This window comes from Vicugna pacos, chromosome 4, assembly GCF_048564905.1.
Source record: "Vicugna pacos chromosome 4, VicPac4, whole genome shotgun sequence".
NCBI lineage: Eukaryota > Metazoa > Chordata > Mammalia > Artiodactyla > Camelidae > Vicugna > Vicugna pacos.
Genome location: NC_132990.1, coordinates 46209965 through 46227299, shown reverse-complemented (window position 1 = coordinate 46227299; position 17335 = coordinate 46209965). Strand labels below are relative to the sequence as shown.

At 45.6% G+C, this 17335-nt stretch overlaps 1 protein-coding gene across 2 annotated transcripts in view; it reads left to right on the top strand.

Moving 5' to 3' along the window:
- The first annotated feature begins 6902 nt into the window (after window positions 1-6902).
- LOC102526691 (TLE family member 1, transcriptional corepressor) overlaps window positions 6903-17335 on the top strand; it is an 81535-nt gene continuing 71102 nt past the window's right edge. For both annotated transcript variants that reach the window (XM_015239061.3, XM_072959651.1), the window contains exons 1-4: window positions 6903-7090; window positions 7884-7984; window positions 9446-9509; window positions 9625-9669. In XM_015239061.3, coding sequence (XP_015094547.1) covers window positions 7067-7090; window positions 7884-7984; window positions 9446-9509; window positions 9625-9669 — 234 coding nt within the window. In that variant the 5' untranslated portion in view covers window positions 6903-7066. The remainder of the gene's footprint in view (window positions 7091-7883; window positions 7985-9445; window positions 9510-9624; window positions 9670-17335) is intronic.

Genomic DNA, 17335 nt, shown 5'->3' with positions numbered 1-17335 from the left:
TCATGAAAAATTTCAAGCATACAGAAAAGTTGAAGAAAAAGTAAAAAGAGTAGCTACAGGCTCTACCCCTAAATTCTGTAACTGAGGCTTTTGGTCAGATTTGCTTTCTCTTTCTCCACATGCACTTTTTCTTTGCAGCTGCAGACTTCATTTGAAACTGCATGCATCACCACCCATCTTCTCAGAATAACATCCTCTGACACAACCACAGTTCTCACATTAAGAAAAAAAACCAAAATTCCCTATTACCTGATACCCAGTCCACATTAAAACTGCCCAAGAACATCTTTCATAGTTGCTGGGTTTTTATTTTTATTTTTTGAACCCATAAAGAGACCATCAAGATTCACATACTGCATTTTCATCTTATGTCTTTGTGTTTAGGGGACAGTCCTTTCGAATTTTTTTTCTCCTTCTCATGACACTGACTTTTTAAAGAACACAGGCCAGTTGTCTCGTGGAATTTCCCAACATTCTGTATTTAGGTCACTTGACTTGTTCATCTAGGCCTAGGCTCTCCATCCTAAAAACTGTGGCAGTATCTGGAATATTCACTTGCTTTCTAGCTCCTTTCCCATCCCCAGAGCTCACCTGCCTTCAACCGTGAGGAACACCGAGAGATCAGAGATTAGCTGAACTCAGCTTTAACCCATCAAAGAAACTGCAAGCTTCAGGAAGAAAAGTTATTTAAATGATACTGCCAAAGCAAAGGCTTTTAAGGTCAGAGGAAAGGTGTCCCGGTTTAAGGCTGATTTCCTAGCAAGTGCTGGGCCTGCAGCAAGTGGATCCTTGCAGAGAGCTTGAAATGGCCAAGGTCTGCTATTGTTGTGCGAGTATGTAGGAATGCTCATCAAAGGTGCTTCCTTTAACTACTTTTTTCTTTTGTCTCCCAAATTCCCTTCAGCTTCTGTTGAGCTAAATGCTAAACCGAAAGAACAAAAAAAAGTGTATCATCTCAGCTTTTACCAGTCCACATTAACAAATTAACATGTGTGCTGTACACAGCCAAGAGATGTAAGCAAGCCTCGGAGGGGCAATAATCTGCAGAAGAACATTTGTATCTGCACTTCAAGGATGGTTTATAAACACAGGCTATTCTGGACCAACACCCCCCTAGAAATACAGACTTAAATAAACAAAAGTTCGCCCAGGCTGAGGTGGTATTCTTCTGCAGGCCAAGTGTTTTTAAAAACATGATTGGCCAGTTAAGAAGTTTATCCGCCTGGTGCCTCAAATTCTCAAACAGTTTATTTGAATACCGTGTGAATGGCTAATCTCCTACCAGTTTGGGGGCTTTAACAAGGTCAACAAATGGGTGGGCTGTGAAAGTAAACGCTGCTTTTCCTCCCAGTGTCATCCTCATCTCCAAAATTTCGCTCCCTCTCCCCCTTCACTCGCCCTAGCCTTCCCCTTCCTAAGCTTGGTCTCTTGTACCCCGTAAAAGTACTGAAATTGCCAAGGAGACATTTTTAATTAGAAGTACTACAGTAATGAATTCAAGTACACTCGTTTATCATAAAGGGCTTTCCCATCTGTCTCTAAAGTATACTTAAAAAGGCTGTGTATTTGATAACATTAGCACCAAGCATCTTCCACATGTTAATGTTCAGCATTTTAGATGTTCACTCCCCCCACACCCCCAAAGACAGCGTGGTGGTGGTTCCAAAAAGAGCACATTTATCTCTGTGTTTGGGAGTGCCTGTGTGGTCTCTTCCTAATTTATTTGCACTCCAGTCCTCAGGGATAGCATCGCAATCCCCCTAGGCAAAAAGAGATTAGGGAACTGGGCTGTCTGCTTCTCCCCACCCTGACAGAGAAGGGAAAACAACTTCCCCAAGTCCCACAAGTTCTCTGGCCACTGTACAAATTGTTCTTGAGCATGGAGGGTTTCCAAAAGCCCTAATTAGCAACTCACAGCAAACATTTCTTTGCATTAGCTAATGATCCGGCTACACTTGTAAGCAAACAGAACCAACATATCTAATCAATGCTGAAAAACCAACCAAATGCCTATTAAACATCTGGATGTAATTTTCTAGTTAGAACAAAATGAAAACATATGCAGGTTCCTTTGATCTGCATCTTAACAAAGAAATTGTTGATAAAAAAGCATACTGGTCAGTCAATGTGTCATTTTCATAAAGTCTGCTCGTTTCTCTTCAAATGCTCCCAGTTTAATTTAGTTGGTTTCCTGCAATCTCTAATTTTACCATATTGTGTGAAACCACAAGAGATTCTTTGGATGTGATTTTATTTGAGGTTTTACTGCTGCATGGATCTGCTACTGATTTTTCTTTTCCTTCTCTGCTTTCTTCCCTCCACCCCTCACCCCCCACGCCCATCCTGCCCTTTTCTTTGGTAAAGTGGTGAGGGAAAAAAGGTGATAAAGCAATGCTGGAGAGATTTATTCTGGACCCTGCATTTCCTAGGTTTAAGAAAACTCCGTTTAAAAGAAGAAGTCAACTGAAGAAATGGATAAGTAATAAGGTAAAAGAAAGAGAAAATGACAAAAGTGATCTTTTAAAAATGTGTATAATTATTTCAAACAAAAGAGTAATAGCTTTAAAAGATGCATTAATTTCTATGACCAGCATTCATAATTTTTCTATTGTGTCTAGTACCTATACCATAGAAAGCATCTAGGTTTTGTAATTACTCATGCTATTGGTGAGTTGAAAATTTGATAACTCAGCAACAAATGAATGGAAATACACCCATATATGCATCCATGATAAACAATCTAGCAATCTTTGTTTCTTTTGCAGAGGATAAAGAGGGAACTTTTTTTCAGAGACAATTTCCTATGGAAGTGGAGTACTAATATTATTTCATGTAAAAACATCAACATATGAATACGTTAAAGGTAAAGAAGATTATGGTTAACAGACTTTAAATAGAAGACCAAAATTATAGATTTCATGAGTAGGACTATTTTCCTTTAAGCAGGCTGTAGGCAATCTGCACATATATTATTTATTTAAAACATAAGATTAAAGCTACTTGATTGTTTAAACACCATCATTTGTAATGCAGTTTGATGAGAGTTTTGTAGTATAATTATTACAGCATGACAATCACAGAGAAAACATGACCTTGAAAAGGGACCCAGCCTCCTCTCTCAAGGAGGATTCACTGTCAGAGAAAGAAGCCATGGGAAACCGACCATCTTTATGCACACAATTAAAGGCCTTCCAATTTTACAATCATCACTCTTTCTTTTCTCCACATACTACATCGTAAGGAAATCAGAAGGCCTGGTCTTTCAAACTCCACTTGTAAAGAAACACTACTTACAAGAGAACTTCTAATTTTTACCCATGGCAAACTAGGAAATATGATGAGTAGACGTTTGCTGTAAATAGTTATATTAGAGAACATTTAAAGACAATGTGTTAGAACAATTTTGAAGAGGATGAGGAGAGGAGAGAAAAAGAGAAGGAACACTTTTGTTCCTGTTTTAACTTATCTCTTTAAACTTAACCACCAGCATATGCCAGTAAATCAAAGTAAAGCTTGGGTAAGCCAGGGAGAAGCCACAGTTGCCCTAGTTGTCCCAGCAGGCACAGGCAGATTTGTGGCATCTAAGCACTTTCTACACAATCCTGGAGCACAGACTGGTAGAGGTGGCCCAGTCACTAGATGATTTCAAGGAACACAAGTTGTCAAAGGACAAAGCTTAGTTGCACATGATCCTATGATTCAGTCCTGTACGTGGAGTGAGTTGGCTCTCATCATCACCAAATTTAATCAAGGAAAGGGGCAGTGCTTCCTTCCTATTCATTTTCCATGTCTGCAGAATGAATCATAGAACCCCCTACCCAACCCCTCTAAACGAGAACACTGCAAAGCCACAATGCTGACCTTGTTTGAGAATTACTACCGCCGTGTAGTAAAATTGCTCCTTTAATTTTTCATTTATAATTGATATTTGGGATTGATCCAATTATAGGCAAATCAATATCATAATATTTAAGAACTCCACCTGTGAAATGAATTATCTAAAATGATTCTTTTAATATTTCAAGAAAAAGGTATCTGTAAAAGCAAATCTTCGAATAAAATGTATTTCTGTTTAAACAAATACCTTTCCTGGAACTCTCTTGGAAGTATAATAATGGGAAACTGAGGACTATTGACACCAAAAAGTACGTTCCAACATTAAGATGAATGCTTGTCAAAGATGTGTCTTTCTCATGGAAGAATTCACCACCATTTGGCTAAAATAGCATATTCACTTACCAATCCTGTGGAAACAGCTCAACTGAACTGCTCTTTAGAGTATGAATGTGGCAACATTGAAGGCTTTTTGCTGTATGATGTATTTAGAATAATAGACATAAACTGGAGATTTACGCAGTATGCTCCGTGTATTTAAAATCTCAAAACCCTTTTTAAGTTCCATCTTATGAAAATTTTAGCCACGTCATTTACCCAGCGCTTCCCTTACACAGCTCATTAACACGGCTCCTTAACGGGGAGTACCATCCGAACTATGGGGGTGGGGTGGCCAGGACAGGTTTTTCAGGTCTCAATGTTGGTTTATCCCATTGTCTCCCTTTGTTTCCAGTAATTGGAAACAGACTCGTGGTCATGTTGCTGCGAGGCCCCTGAAACTCTGAACAGCCCCCCTACCTCCCAGCACAGCGAAATAGGGACTTTTGAGAAGGACCCGGGATTTCGCGCCGCAGGCAAAAACATCGCGTCTGCGACTGGGACGCGCGTGCCTTACTCTGGCGGCACCTTGGATATCCTTCCCGCCAAACCAAGGCAGGCCGATCTTTCTGCAAAGTAGTTTGAAATCCTAAAATAAAAACCAATTGGGTGCAAAATGGGCGTGGACATTAAAAGCTTAATCTTAGGCCAATAGTGTACTACGCCAGCCAATGGTTGCCCACTTATGCATTCCCTACTAAGTGCACAGTTCACTCCTTCTCGCATATCCGCGAAAAGGCAGCTCAAGGAAAAACAATCCTCAGAGAAATTTCTGAATGTGACCTCACTTTCAAGAGTAGCATCAAACAAGGGGCCAGCACCGAAAGACGCGTTTGACTCAAACTACCAAAAAGCACCCCTTCTCCCTCATAAGAAACTACGCGGCTAGTCTCTGAGGTACTTTCACTGAGATCTGAGGATTTTCACTCAAGAGAAAAGTGAACAAGTGACAGGATTTTTGCAAACTCAAGCCCCCAGCTTCGGCGGCTGCACGCTCGAGGGTCCCTCTCGCTCGCGCGCTCCCGCGGGCTCCCTCCCCTTGCCCCACGTTACTTTGATTGACAGCCCGGCCCCGCCGCTCTCCTTCCCACCGACCTTCCCATCCACGGTGCCAATCTCCGCGTCTCGCCGCTTCCCATTGGCTAGTTTCGGCGTCCCGCGGCTCCTCCAAGAACAGTTCCTCACCGAGCCCGGGAGGACGCGGCTGGCGGAGGAGGGATGGGGGTGGGTGGGAGGGGAGACGGGGGAGACGGCGGAGATGGAAGCGAGTGAGGTGGGAGAGGAGGGGAGTGAGAGAGAGAGAGAGAGAGAAAGAGAGAGACACGGCGATCCGGAGGCGCGCTGCCATAGGCTCTGGGGAGGCGCCGCGTAAGCACCCCACGTTGGGCGCGCCGCACGCAATTGGCTGACGCGGGCCTCTCGGCTTCCCCCTCCGCCCTACAGGGCCCACGTCCCCCGCCGGCTCCGCGCTCGCGGCCCCCGCCCGCACAGGGCTGGGCGGGGCCGGCGCTGGTTAGCTCCGGAGTGTGAAACCGCGTGTTAATGTAACCGGCGCGAGAGGCGCGGGCGGCGGCGGCGGCGGCGGGAGCGGCGGCTGCAGGAGCAGCAGCAGCGGCGGCGGCGGGTACCCTGTGCCCCGCGTCCCTGAGGCAGCCGATTACGCCACCCCCACCTTCGCACGGCCGGGCGGGACCCGCGCCACCAGCCCGGACCTCCACTGACCCTCGGCGACTTAACCGCCGCCGCGACTACACCGGACTCGCCCGCGGAGTTTGCCCGCCGGGGAGGGAGGCCGAGCGGCACAACACACTCTTGCGCTTTTCCCCACCATCTCGTGGATGTCGTTCCCCGGGTCGTGAGAGAACTTTAGCGGACTGGAGTGCCCTTTGCGGAGAGGTAGCCGAAAGGAAGGAAAGAAAGAGGGCCGACGGAGAGGCTCGGGGGGAAGGGTCCGGAGCGGCTGGGCCAGCAGTGCGGAGCGAGTGCGCGGGGACCGAGGCGCCCGGATCCGCCCAGGGATCGAGGAGCGGCGCGCGGTTGCGGGACTGTCCTCCGCGGAGTAGCCGTGTCGGGCCAGGAGGGTTTGTGCAACCGCGGAGAATACCGACTGCCGGCCGCACAGGGCGTGCCGAGCCGCCTCCCGGCGCACCCTCCGCACTTTCCCCGCCTCGTCGTCATCCCGCGCCCCTCGGCTCGGGTTGAGGCTGCGGAGCCTCCGCCGCGGCCCGGACCTCGCACCCCGCTGTCTCCCGGGAGCGCGCGAGTGCCCGGTTGTGGGCGCTGCCCAGACCCGCGGGGGTCGGCCCTGAACGTCGTCAGGTTTGTTTGTGTGGGGTTAGCCGGGGGCGCCGCGCCACCTGCACCTCGCCGGCGGACGGCGCCGCGGGGAAAACCCGGAGAAGACGCAGACACAGAGAAGAGCGGAGAGCGGCCCGCCTGGATTTGTTTGCCCGGGACGGGTGCGGCGTAAGCGGCTCGCCGAGGAGAGCGCGGCGGGAGTCACCGCGCCCCCACCTCCCCGCCCCGGCGGCCGAGACCTGCAGGTTGGAGCGCAGCCGCCGCTCCATCCTCCCGAGCTCCGGCGGCGCCTCGCGGGTTCTTGGTGCTGCCGGGCCTGAGCTGCCCCGTGATGTGGCCCTGAGCGCGGGAGCCCGCACGGGCGGGCACAGGAGTTGCCGGGCGCCGAGTGGCCCGTGCGCCCCGCCGAACGCGCCTGCGTGCGTGGCCAGCGCGCCCCCCTCGCTCCCTGCTTCTGCCTGGCTTCCCGGCTTAATTTTCCTCGGCGGGATTAAAGTTGGAAATTGAGCGGAGAATTGAGTTGCCCGGGAACAGAGCCGCGGCCGCCGCCAGAGCGATGTTCCCGCAGAGCCGGCACCCGGTGAGGCGTGGCCGGGTGGCTGAGTTGGGGGCAGGGTAGTGGGGGTGGCTAGGCGCTGTTCCTGTGCAGTAAGAGATGAGTAGCTGCTATGTTGTGGCCAAGCCCCTGGCCTCCAGGGGTGCAAGGCGTAGGAGCTCCCGGGCCCTCCTTTCCTGGGTGGGGAGTGGGCTGAAACTCTCAATTTTCCCCCTTTCCTCTGGGCGCCCTCCTATTTGACGTCTAGACTGGGTGGGCGGGGGCGCCCGGGGAGACTGCGATTTCTCTCCTGCAGCCACATTCTCCCCTTCCCCGAGGCGAGTGGGGCGCCCCCCTTTTGTTTCTCGTCTCGCATATTTACATGTCAATGAGGCCCCCGTTCCGGCGCGCCTGGAGGTGGCCCCGGCGACTCTGGGAACGGGAAGCGTAAGGGAGTTGTTTTTCTCCTATGGTCCCCGGGGTCATTATCGCCCCCGTGGGGGCGGGGCGAAGACAACAACCTGGCGAGGTCCTCCGCGGTCACCAGGGAGTCCCCGTATCTTCAGCCTGGTGACCCGGGCGCACTTAACGCGACCTATCCTGGAGGCTGGAAGAGGCTCCTAGTCTTTTTAGAAGCCTCGGATCTGGAGAGGGTCCATCTTCCCTCTTCCCAGAGTGAAGCGCAAACTCGAGTTCGGGGCTCCCATTTTCCGCCACTTCTAACTTTTTTGTTTTTTGTTTATGTCCCCCTCCCCCCAACTCTTTCGTACTCTGAATTACTTCATTATCCATTCGCCCGCATCCCGGTCCCTCGGTCCCCCTCGCTGGTCGCCCCTAGACGCCGCACCAGGCTGCAGGTCAGCCGTTCAAGTTCACTATTCCGGAGTCCCTGGACCGGATTAAAGAGGAATTCCAGTTCCTGCAGGCGCAGTATCACAGGTGCGTGTCCAGCCGCGCCGGGTGAGTGGTCGCCCCGGCAGTGCCCGGCCCTTGGTCGCCTATCCCGCTGGCGGTGGCGGCTGTACTTAGTGCTTGCGTCCAGGCGGTGGCGTGTGGAGTCGCAGTTAAGACCTGTCATTCACGTTACCCCCTTTCCCGGCTCTTCCTGGGCCGCCTCTTCTCTTGTCTCCTCCTCCTCCCATTGTTTCCCTTTTGCCCGTTTGCTGCTGTTCCAGGGAGCCCTTTTTCGTGTATTTAGTAGTTGCATGAGAACTGTCAATATTTGCACTTCATTTATTTATTTTGCAACAGGCTGAGCTGAAATCTTGGTTCAATCGATGCCCCAGCTCTGGAGTGCAGGTTCAGGGAGGCAAAGCCAGTGTTGAAATCGCTGATGGCCATACTAGATTTGGGTTCTCTGAGGCAAAGTCCATTGTGGAAGAGTAGCTGGTTTTCCCTGTGCCCATCGTTGGTGGTGGTTAATGGGGTGGATATGTGTAGGGGAAATCTCACCTGCTTTGGCCTCTTTCTGGGTTGATTTGGGGTAGGACAAGGAATTGGAGCTACATTTATATCTAGCTCAGCTTTAGTCTCTTCATCTAATGAGACTTACTTCAGGAAATTTATAAATGAAAACTACTTGTAAAGCACCCTGTCTGCAGTAGATTTTCCAGAAATGTTAATGTCCTCCCCTGTTTCTATGAAGCCTTAGCTGATTAGAGCTAAGAAATAACTAACTGTGTAATGACAGTTTTTATTTTCGTCATGCTTGAAAAAAAGCCCACAGATGCCTGGGTGTGAATTTTCTCGTTTTGTCAGAGGCTTTCTGGTTGTTGACCTTTTGTCTACTCGAAGATGATAATCTCTAGAGCTTGAAGCATACGTGCCCACAGTGTTGACCAAGCAGGGAGGACTTCAGCTCACTTAATTGCAATAACCGCATGACATATTTTGGCAGGGAATTAAAAAGCAAAGGTTTTAAAAGGGACCAACAATTGTAGAAGTAAGTTTACAAGTACAATTTCAAACCTAGAGACTGTTTGAGTTGGCAGAGATGATACAGCCTATATCTGAGACTGAAGGTTATTCAAAGGCCAGATTTTGGTGGAGTCCAGAGAAGCCAGCTTTGATGCAGAGAAGGAAGTAGGAGTGACCAGATGACCATGAGGAGAAATCAGTCTTCTGGGTAGATCAGAGGTTTTGACAGATTGTTTTCATTCTTGGCATCTCACCAGGTACGCACCAAGAAGAAAAAGAATGGTTGCGGAGTGGATACCCTGTACTGTTCACCTTATTCCTTTTCCCTATTAAATGCAAGGACAAAGCTTTTGGGTGTTTACCTAGATAGTTTATGGCTTTTCCAAAGTGGTCTGTGTTTTTACTTGGAGTGCAAATATGTGAGGCAGATGTTAAAACAAGTGACATAATGTTTACATTAAGTTGCCTGTTTTGTTTTTGTAGTCTTAAATTGGAATGTGAGAAACTGGCAAGTGAAAAGACAGAAATGCAGAGGCACTATGTGATGGTAGGTATCAAAGATTAGGCTTTTTATCCTTTTCATGTAATATTAACAAATATGTGTTCTCAGCATTACAAAACGTGAGCTAACGGAAATGCTTGGTTCTTTTTTCTTTTCACAGTATTATGAAATGTCATATGGATTAAACATAGAAATGCATAAACAGGTAAGCTTTAGTTAAATCTCAAATTGAAATGAGAAATAAGTCACGATCTTATAATACTGGCTTTGTCCTCAGTAGTTGTGGGGGTTATATGCCATTTTTCAGCCTTAGTTTCCCTTCCTGCGAATTAGTGGGAGTATTCTGCAGCAGGGGTTGCTTCTTGAGGATTATAGAATGTTTGAGTTACTAGGTGAGAGGTGCTTTTGAAGTGTAAACTAGCCCTGTTTATAGGCAGATAGGCATTGAGACTCTGACTTAACTTTTCTGCCTGGATACTTTGTTTTCCTCTTGAAAGATCTGGATATCCCATAGAGTTCTGAAGTTCAGAGTAGCTGATGCTTTTGTGCAGATTTGGAAACAAATGTGGACCTGTGGGGGAAAGAAGGATATTCAGGAGTTTCCTTATTCCAGTTAAACAAGGTATATGACTGTGGAGTTATAGGACTATGGCGTTCTCTCTGTTTTGGGGCTACATAAAGCAACACTCAGGATTAGTGACTTATTAGGAAACATCTTTTTGAAAAATGTCTCAGTTGATGCAGGTTTGGAGGTGAAAAAAGCATCCTTTTATGACCACAGCATATGTTGGGACTCGCTTCAGTCGTAGTGGTTTTAAAAGCATGAAAAGATTAGTGACTGGAAAGCTCCAGCTATGACTATGAGTTTGCAAGTTCCCATAAAATTCACACTTATGGCTACTATAATGGTGTATAAAAAGAGTATTGAGCTGGAACAAGGCACTAAGGACCTCATAAGAGAAGAAAAGCTAAATGATTGCTCAGCCCAAAGGACCCTCGATTGAGTAGTCATTGTCTGCCAAAGAAAGCATTAATGGCATGGTGTAAGTATTCTGGAGATATGCTGACATTCACTTTTTCATCAAGACTCTGGTACAATAAGTCTTTTAGAAATCGATTGCCTCTTAAAAAATTATCATCAGATGAAGTTGCACAGTTGGACACATTTCAAAGTGCAACAATACAATTCTTACTTGATGTATATGTGCTATTTCATCTCAAACCCTTGTTTCATTAAATTAAACAGCATGGCTGACCGGCTGGGGCACAGTGGAGAAATTGATTAGTTCAGCCTTCAGATCTTCCTTATATTCAAAGACTTTCATTAAGCAAGTGTGTTTCAGAGTTGAATTCTGCTTTTGTAACTCCGCACTCTTTGATTTTTAATTCATCATAGATTTCATAATGTTAAGTTATCATCAGGTACATTATTAGATCTGTTCTCAGATAGGTGTTTGGAAGGAGATAGTTAAGTTCAGGGCCTTTCATTAACACTGTATTTGGGCCTTTAAAGGTGCTGATTTTATTCTGATCTGCAAAGTTGGTAGCCTAGTTTCTGTTGGGTTTGTGCCTTTGTTTCTGTGTGCTTAAATGGCTAGTGCCTGATTGAGGCAATTGTAACTTGTTGATAGTAATAAAGCTAGAAGATCTATGGCTATTTAAATGAATTATGCAAATAAACTTGGTCTAAGAGTTCTAACTTGTCACTTTTTTTTTAAGTTACCCTAAAGGCACGTATAAAAAAAAATTTCTTTCTTTTTTTTTGCTACAAGTACTCTGGAAGGGTAAGAGGAGATTGAGCTTTCCCTTAAACTCATAAACTCATAGGATTTAACAACCTCACAGACTCCATACAGGGATGCGCCACCTCTCTGTGATGTTCTGTGTTAGTGCTGGATTTATTGGGGGAGCTACGGGGGGGAGGTGTGAAATTCTTCTGGGTTCCTGTAGGTTACTTGGTAGAGTGACCTCTTCTTTATCGAGTAGGAAGAAGGAAGAAGGGGTGAGGAGGGTCAGGAACCCCACGGTGTGGAAATGGTTTTCTAATGAGTTTCTGGACTCCATCGGGCATTTGTGGGTCTATACTGTCTGTCCATGAGCCAGCGTGTATTAATAATATGCTGTGTATAATTGGCTCAGAAAAATGTGAAAACCTGGGAGATGCCGTGTTCTTCATAGTAGGGTATTAAGCCCCCTGAAATTTAGTTTATATTGTTAATGCTGGCAGACCCTTAACTAGAGTGGTGTGCAGAGCAGTGCTGTAATTCAGTTTAAAGTGGCCTTACATTTGAAAAACATCCTTCTGAATGTCACACATTAATAATAAGTTCTGAGGAGGCATTTGGTGCAGCTAGTAATCATAATTCTTATTAAAACTGGTGACGTCTGGCCCCCAGGGTGTAGCCAGGCTCAAATTGATGCTTTTTGCCGCCTGATCACCAGCATGGCCTAAGTGCTCATTATATTGTAGAGAGGGCCTTTGGAGCTCTCATTAGATTTGACAGGAATTCTCTCTAGGGGGAAACTGGGCATTAGCGAGACTCCTGACAGGCTGAAATTAGTCCTGCTTTATGGCTTATAACCAAATGCTAGCAAGGCATCATCAGGGGACACAAAAAATTGTCATTTCTGACAACATCTTTGTTACTGAAAAAAATGCAGTGACGGGGAAACCTTCCACGGAGAGAGCATTCAACGTTGTTAAGGTTTGCCTCCTGTGTGACGACCTCTCTCCTCCCCACCTTTCAGCGGGTTTGTCGGAGGAGTGAGTTTGAGAGATTTCACTGTCAAATCTCACCACCGGCTTTTCCGTCTGGAAATGTTAAAGTGGAAGTGCGTCCAAATCAAGAATGGTGTAATTGTGGTTTCCTTACTTGGTTGGGTGCCCACAGTCCGTGTTTATGTTGTGTCAACACTTCCTGATAAGCCTGCCTCTGACTTTCACTGCTCCCATTTGTGGCTGGTTACCGAAAAGTCAATGAAATCAGGATGGTAATGGATATTTAAATCTTTTATGGTAGCATTAAGAAGACAATTTTTTTTTTCTGTGAGCCCTTTATAGATTCCTGCTGTCCTTCTCTTTTCAGATAGGTTGTATAAATTCTATATAGCTCTATACATAGAGATGGAGACCTCTCATGAAATATGGAGCCATTCTGATACCACCAGTGTTAGGGCACATAAAAACCTAGCAGGTTAAAGTGAGTCTCGTCGTTTTTGAGGGCTATGCCTGGTGTGTTCCGCAGTGTGATATTTAAAGTTTTGTTTTTGTTTTTCTTTTCTGTCGTGTGACATGATATTAGTTCATTTGATATCTGAGGAACAAGATGCACTGTAAATACTTAGAGAAGTCTTGTTTATGCCATTTGCATACCTTTTCAGCAGGTGGATGAAGCCATGCCATAAGTTGTCATTGGTGGCCTGACTTGAGTACAGCACTTAAGCAGTTTTCAAAAGCGATTTGCCTCATCCTCTGAGCTCCTTTGCTCTGCCTGAAACTTTGGGCACCTGCTCAGAGTGTGGGACTTGTCAAGGCCAAGCATTTTTGAAGCTAAAGTTTGTGTCGTTTGGTCCCCAGCTCCTCCCCACCTACTCTGCTGCCATTGGAAAATGAGGCCAGTGATGGACTCACCCTTGGGCCTGTGCTTAGCGATCCCTCCTGGTCTCCCTCTTTGTCTGTGTGGACCAACGTCACGATTTGCAAGACACCTTGGGGCGAGGCGCAGGTTCTGAAAATTAGGAAGATCAGCAGTCCTGACTGCTCTGTAGGGGCCACAGCCAAGGGTAGATGATAGAAAATTGTAACCAACTGAGCAGTACTGTCTGCAGGTTGAAGTATGTCTTAAGAACCAAAGGAAATTTGAAAGATGTTGTCAGGACTCCTGAGTGAGACACAGCAGTGCAGTGAGTTTGATCAGTTGCTTTGCCTTCCTGTGCCTGTGTTCTTCTGAAGAGCAGGCAGAGTGAGTGCTTGGGGCTCTCCAGGGCGGTGGAGAATTTAAAAATAAATGAAAGGACTAGCTCTGGAAGGAAGGTATTCTGCCATCCTGATTGTGGGGTGGGGAAGGAGAGGAGAAAAAGAAAAACAAAAAGATGAGAGCTGAGCATTTCCAAACACTGTGATGTTTCAGCGAGCGGTGTCTCAGACCGTAGCAATTTCGGAGTGAATTTCACAGTTTTGATGTGTGCTTTAAAGCTCTTTAGAAAGAAGTTGTTCTTTAGTAGTGTTTTAAAAGTGCCAAAGTGGAACTGTTAGGGATTCACCGTGGGGGTTAATTCCTTACATGTGACTCTTCCTGTTTGTCTCTATGTTTCTTTCTTTCTGTTTCTGTCTTTGTTTTTAAATTTTGGGGGTAGTTAGGTTTATATATATATATTTTTTTTTTTAATGGAGGTACTGGGGAGTGAACCCAGTACCAGTACCACTGGGCTATACCCTCCCCCGCTTTCTGTTTTTAAGCCATGTATGTTTTTGGTCTACAGTTTCTCAGTCTGAGGTTGTTTTTTTAAGCCAGTATCTCAGAATGGCAACTGACCAACTGGAGTATAGGCACTTAAGAGTTAAGCTCCACCTTGTAATACAGAGAAGGTAGCTGTCATCAAGGTTGGAGTGATCCGCCACCCCTTTCATTTCATTAGCCAGGCCTGTCCTTGATAAGTAGGAGTTAAGAGATAAAGCTCCCTGTGTGTAGAGCCTAGATTCCGAGGTGCAAGATTAGCCTTTGTTTTTTATCAGCTAGTGGGGTGGACTCTTCACTCCTTAACCGGTGCCCTCCCGACCCCTTCCACAGCTGGGCTGACCCCATCCGCAGCTGGGCCAACCCCTCCCACGGGTCGGCTAGCTGCGGGTTTCTGTCCAGGGTCTGAACTAGGTGAGGTGAGAGAGGCACTTGCCTGGGGCACGGAATTTAAGTGAGGTATCAAAAAACATAGTACTCAAGATAAACAGTATTTTTAAAGTTCAAAATTAAAGCCAGAAAATCCACGAGGAACAAAATATCAACATTTTCTGTAGGGACAAGATTTGACAGGGTTGGGAGTAGGGTGGGAGGTGGTGTGTCAGGGAGCCTCCCTCCCCGCCTCGCCGTCCTGCACAGTCTCCAGAGGGCAGGACGGAGGTGAGATGTCCCCCTGGGAGCTGCAGTGACCTGTAGAATCTGACTTGGTGTAAGATAGAGTTCACTGGGGTCACTTACTTAAGGGCTTCACTTAGTGCCTGGGCCCTGGTTTTCCACTCTGTAAAGGGTGTTAGACTAGGCAGGCTCTAAAGTAGGGCTTGTGTGTGTGTCAGTTGAGGGGTCTGCCCAGAGCAGCTAAGGTGTTCCTCCAGTAGTGTTTATTAAGCACAGAAAGGGAAATCTGTTCCTTTAGCAAATGTTTAAATAAATCACCTTGTGTGGTAGTTATACTTACAGATAAATTCAGTCACTGGCTCATGGAACCATTATAACTTTCCCTAGATCTCAGCCTGCACTTCTTCTATTATTAAACTGTTGGGATCTCCAGGAGTGGATTAAATTGGAGGAAACTGAGAAACTGAGCTCTCATTAAGGCCTGGATTGACTCAGTCGTGCCCTGTGTCCTCTGCCACCCTTCTGGTCCTTCATGCTTAGTGTTGCTTCAGATTTTTAAAAACTGAAATTCTCAGAACTATTACCTTCAGTGTAGAATATTTGGTATAATAGTTTTTAATTAAAATTTAGATAGCTGTTTTGGGTGGTTGGCTTATTTGGTAAGATTAGGCATTTATAGCTTCAAAATAGTGCTCACTCATAGGATCGGTGACTTCTGCAGTAAAAAAAATGTGCTGTAGTATTGTTCCATGAATATGACTTAGTGTTTGAAGTAGAGCCTCTCTGTGTGTGTGTGTGTGTCTGTCTAGGCATGGGCACTCAGGTGTGGGAGAGAAATTTTCTATTTTTTTTCTGAGGCATGGTTTGATCTGAAAAATGTAAAAGGTTTCCACTGATACTTCAACATCAATTAAGATATACACGTATTACCATTCACATGGTTCAAGAAAAAATGGTTTCTAAAACTGTTCGCAAAACCATGATGATTATAGAATTGCTCAGGTTATAGATCGCCAAGTCACCTTAATTCTTTTTACGAAAGTCCAAGAAATGTTGACACAAAGCTTTATAGAACAATATATGGTTTCACACAACTCTATATTTCATTATTTTACATTTAAGTTTTTAGTAATTACCATTTTTTCATTCTGTTTGCCTGCTTTGAAGCAACATAAAACCAAAACCATGAGAACAGTGTTTACCCTCTTCCCTCACATGGTGTAACGAACACATCCTCTTAGTTTTCCTAGTAAGTATTATTTGCTACTTAGTCATTCTTTGACCACGAAATATGTTAGCCGGAAAGGGGTAGGGTGATGGTTATTTTGGGTATAAGCAAAAACAAGCTAGAAGAACACTGTACATTGAATTAATTTTTTCATCTGCCAGATAGAGAAAAACTGCTATTAAGTGTGGCAGGTGCACATTTCTGTGCCCATGGGAAGGGGTAGCACACCAGTTTCCAGCGTGCTAGTAGAGACTCATTAGATGTTTGTTATTCACTTGGTAAAGCAAAAATTTTAAAAAAGCATTTTGTGAGACTTGGTTGCATTTGAACTTGGATGGCCAAATCATGTGATGTGTTAAACCGCTGAAATACGTGTGGTACTTACGGATGTGGTATTAGTGCTGTTACTGATCTAACTAGCTCATTGGTCTGCGGTGTTTTGTGCAGCTTGTCCATAAAAAGTTTAAAAACGTATCACTGGACTTGTTTACTTATGAATTTATAAATTCTGTAAATCTATTACTGTAATATGTTGTATATGTGTATAATAAATGAAAATTTTAAGTAGAGGGGTTAAAAGAAAAGTTTTCATGTTCTCAGTGTTCCCCATTGGCTTGTCCAGGGTGGCCCCTGGGGCACCCCTACTAGCCTGTATTTTAAGCACCCTTGGAGCACTCACTCTGAAAGGGAGCAACTTGAAGGTAACAAATGCAGAATCCCTCTAGAGGCATGGGTCTTTTGGCCTCCTAGAGATGCCTGTTTTTTCTAGTTTTGACTTCCTGCCTCAGTAATTGTCTTTCTGCTCATCACTCCCAGCCTTTTGTGTCTGCCCCTGATCACTGTCCCAGCCAGTCTTCCTTGACCACCTCAATCCTCTTCCCTGAATCCAGCCAAATGGGCCTCTTTTTCGTAGCTAAAATATGTTCCGTGTTTCCTGTTTTCTTTATAAAAACTGCAGGCTTTTTTTGGTCAAACTTCACAAAATGGCCTTCCTCAGGATCCTTCAGGGTCCAGTTGAGATACCAACACTGCCTGTTTACTTCAAGGCCTTCCGTGGCTGCTCCGACAGGAAGCTGGCACATTACTGATTTTTGCAATGAAGTCTTTTCATGTTCTTTCTTTCTTTCTTTCTTTCTTTCTTTCTTTCTTTCTTTCTTTCTTTCTTTCTTTCTTTCTTTCTTCCTTTCTTCCTTTCTTCCTTTCTTCCTTTCTTCCTTTCTTCCTTCCTTCCTTCCTTCCTTCCTTCCTTCCTTCCTTTCTTTCTTTCTTCCTTTCTTCCTTTCTTCCTTTCTTCCTTTCTTCCTTTCTTCCTTTCTTTCTTCTCCAGCTAGATTGCAATCTGCTTGAGGCTTGGGTTAGAGACTTATACCCCTCTTCCCAATGAGTTCAAGTAGGCACTTGTAAAGCAAGGTTTAACACACTCCCTTTGTGGAGCAGTGGTCGTCACCACTCTGGATCCTGAACGCAGGTGAAAGTGCTTGGCAACAAGTCGTACACATTTCTATACCCAAGATAGCTTTGCCGAACAATTGAGCTGTTTGTGGACATCTTAGGATCCTTCAGCAAGTCCA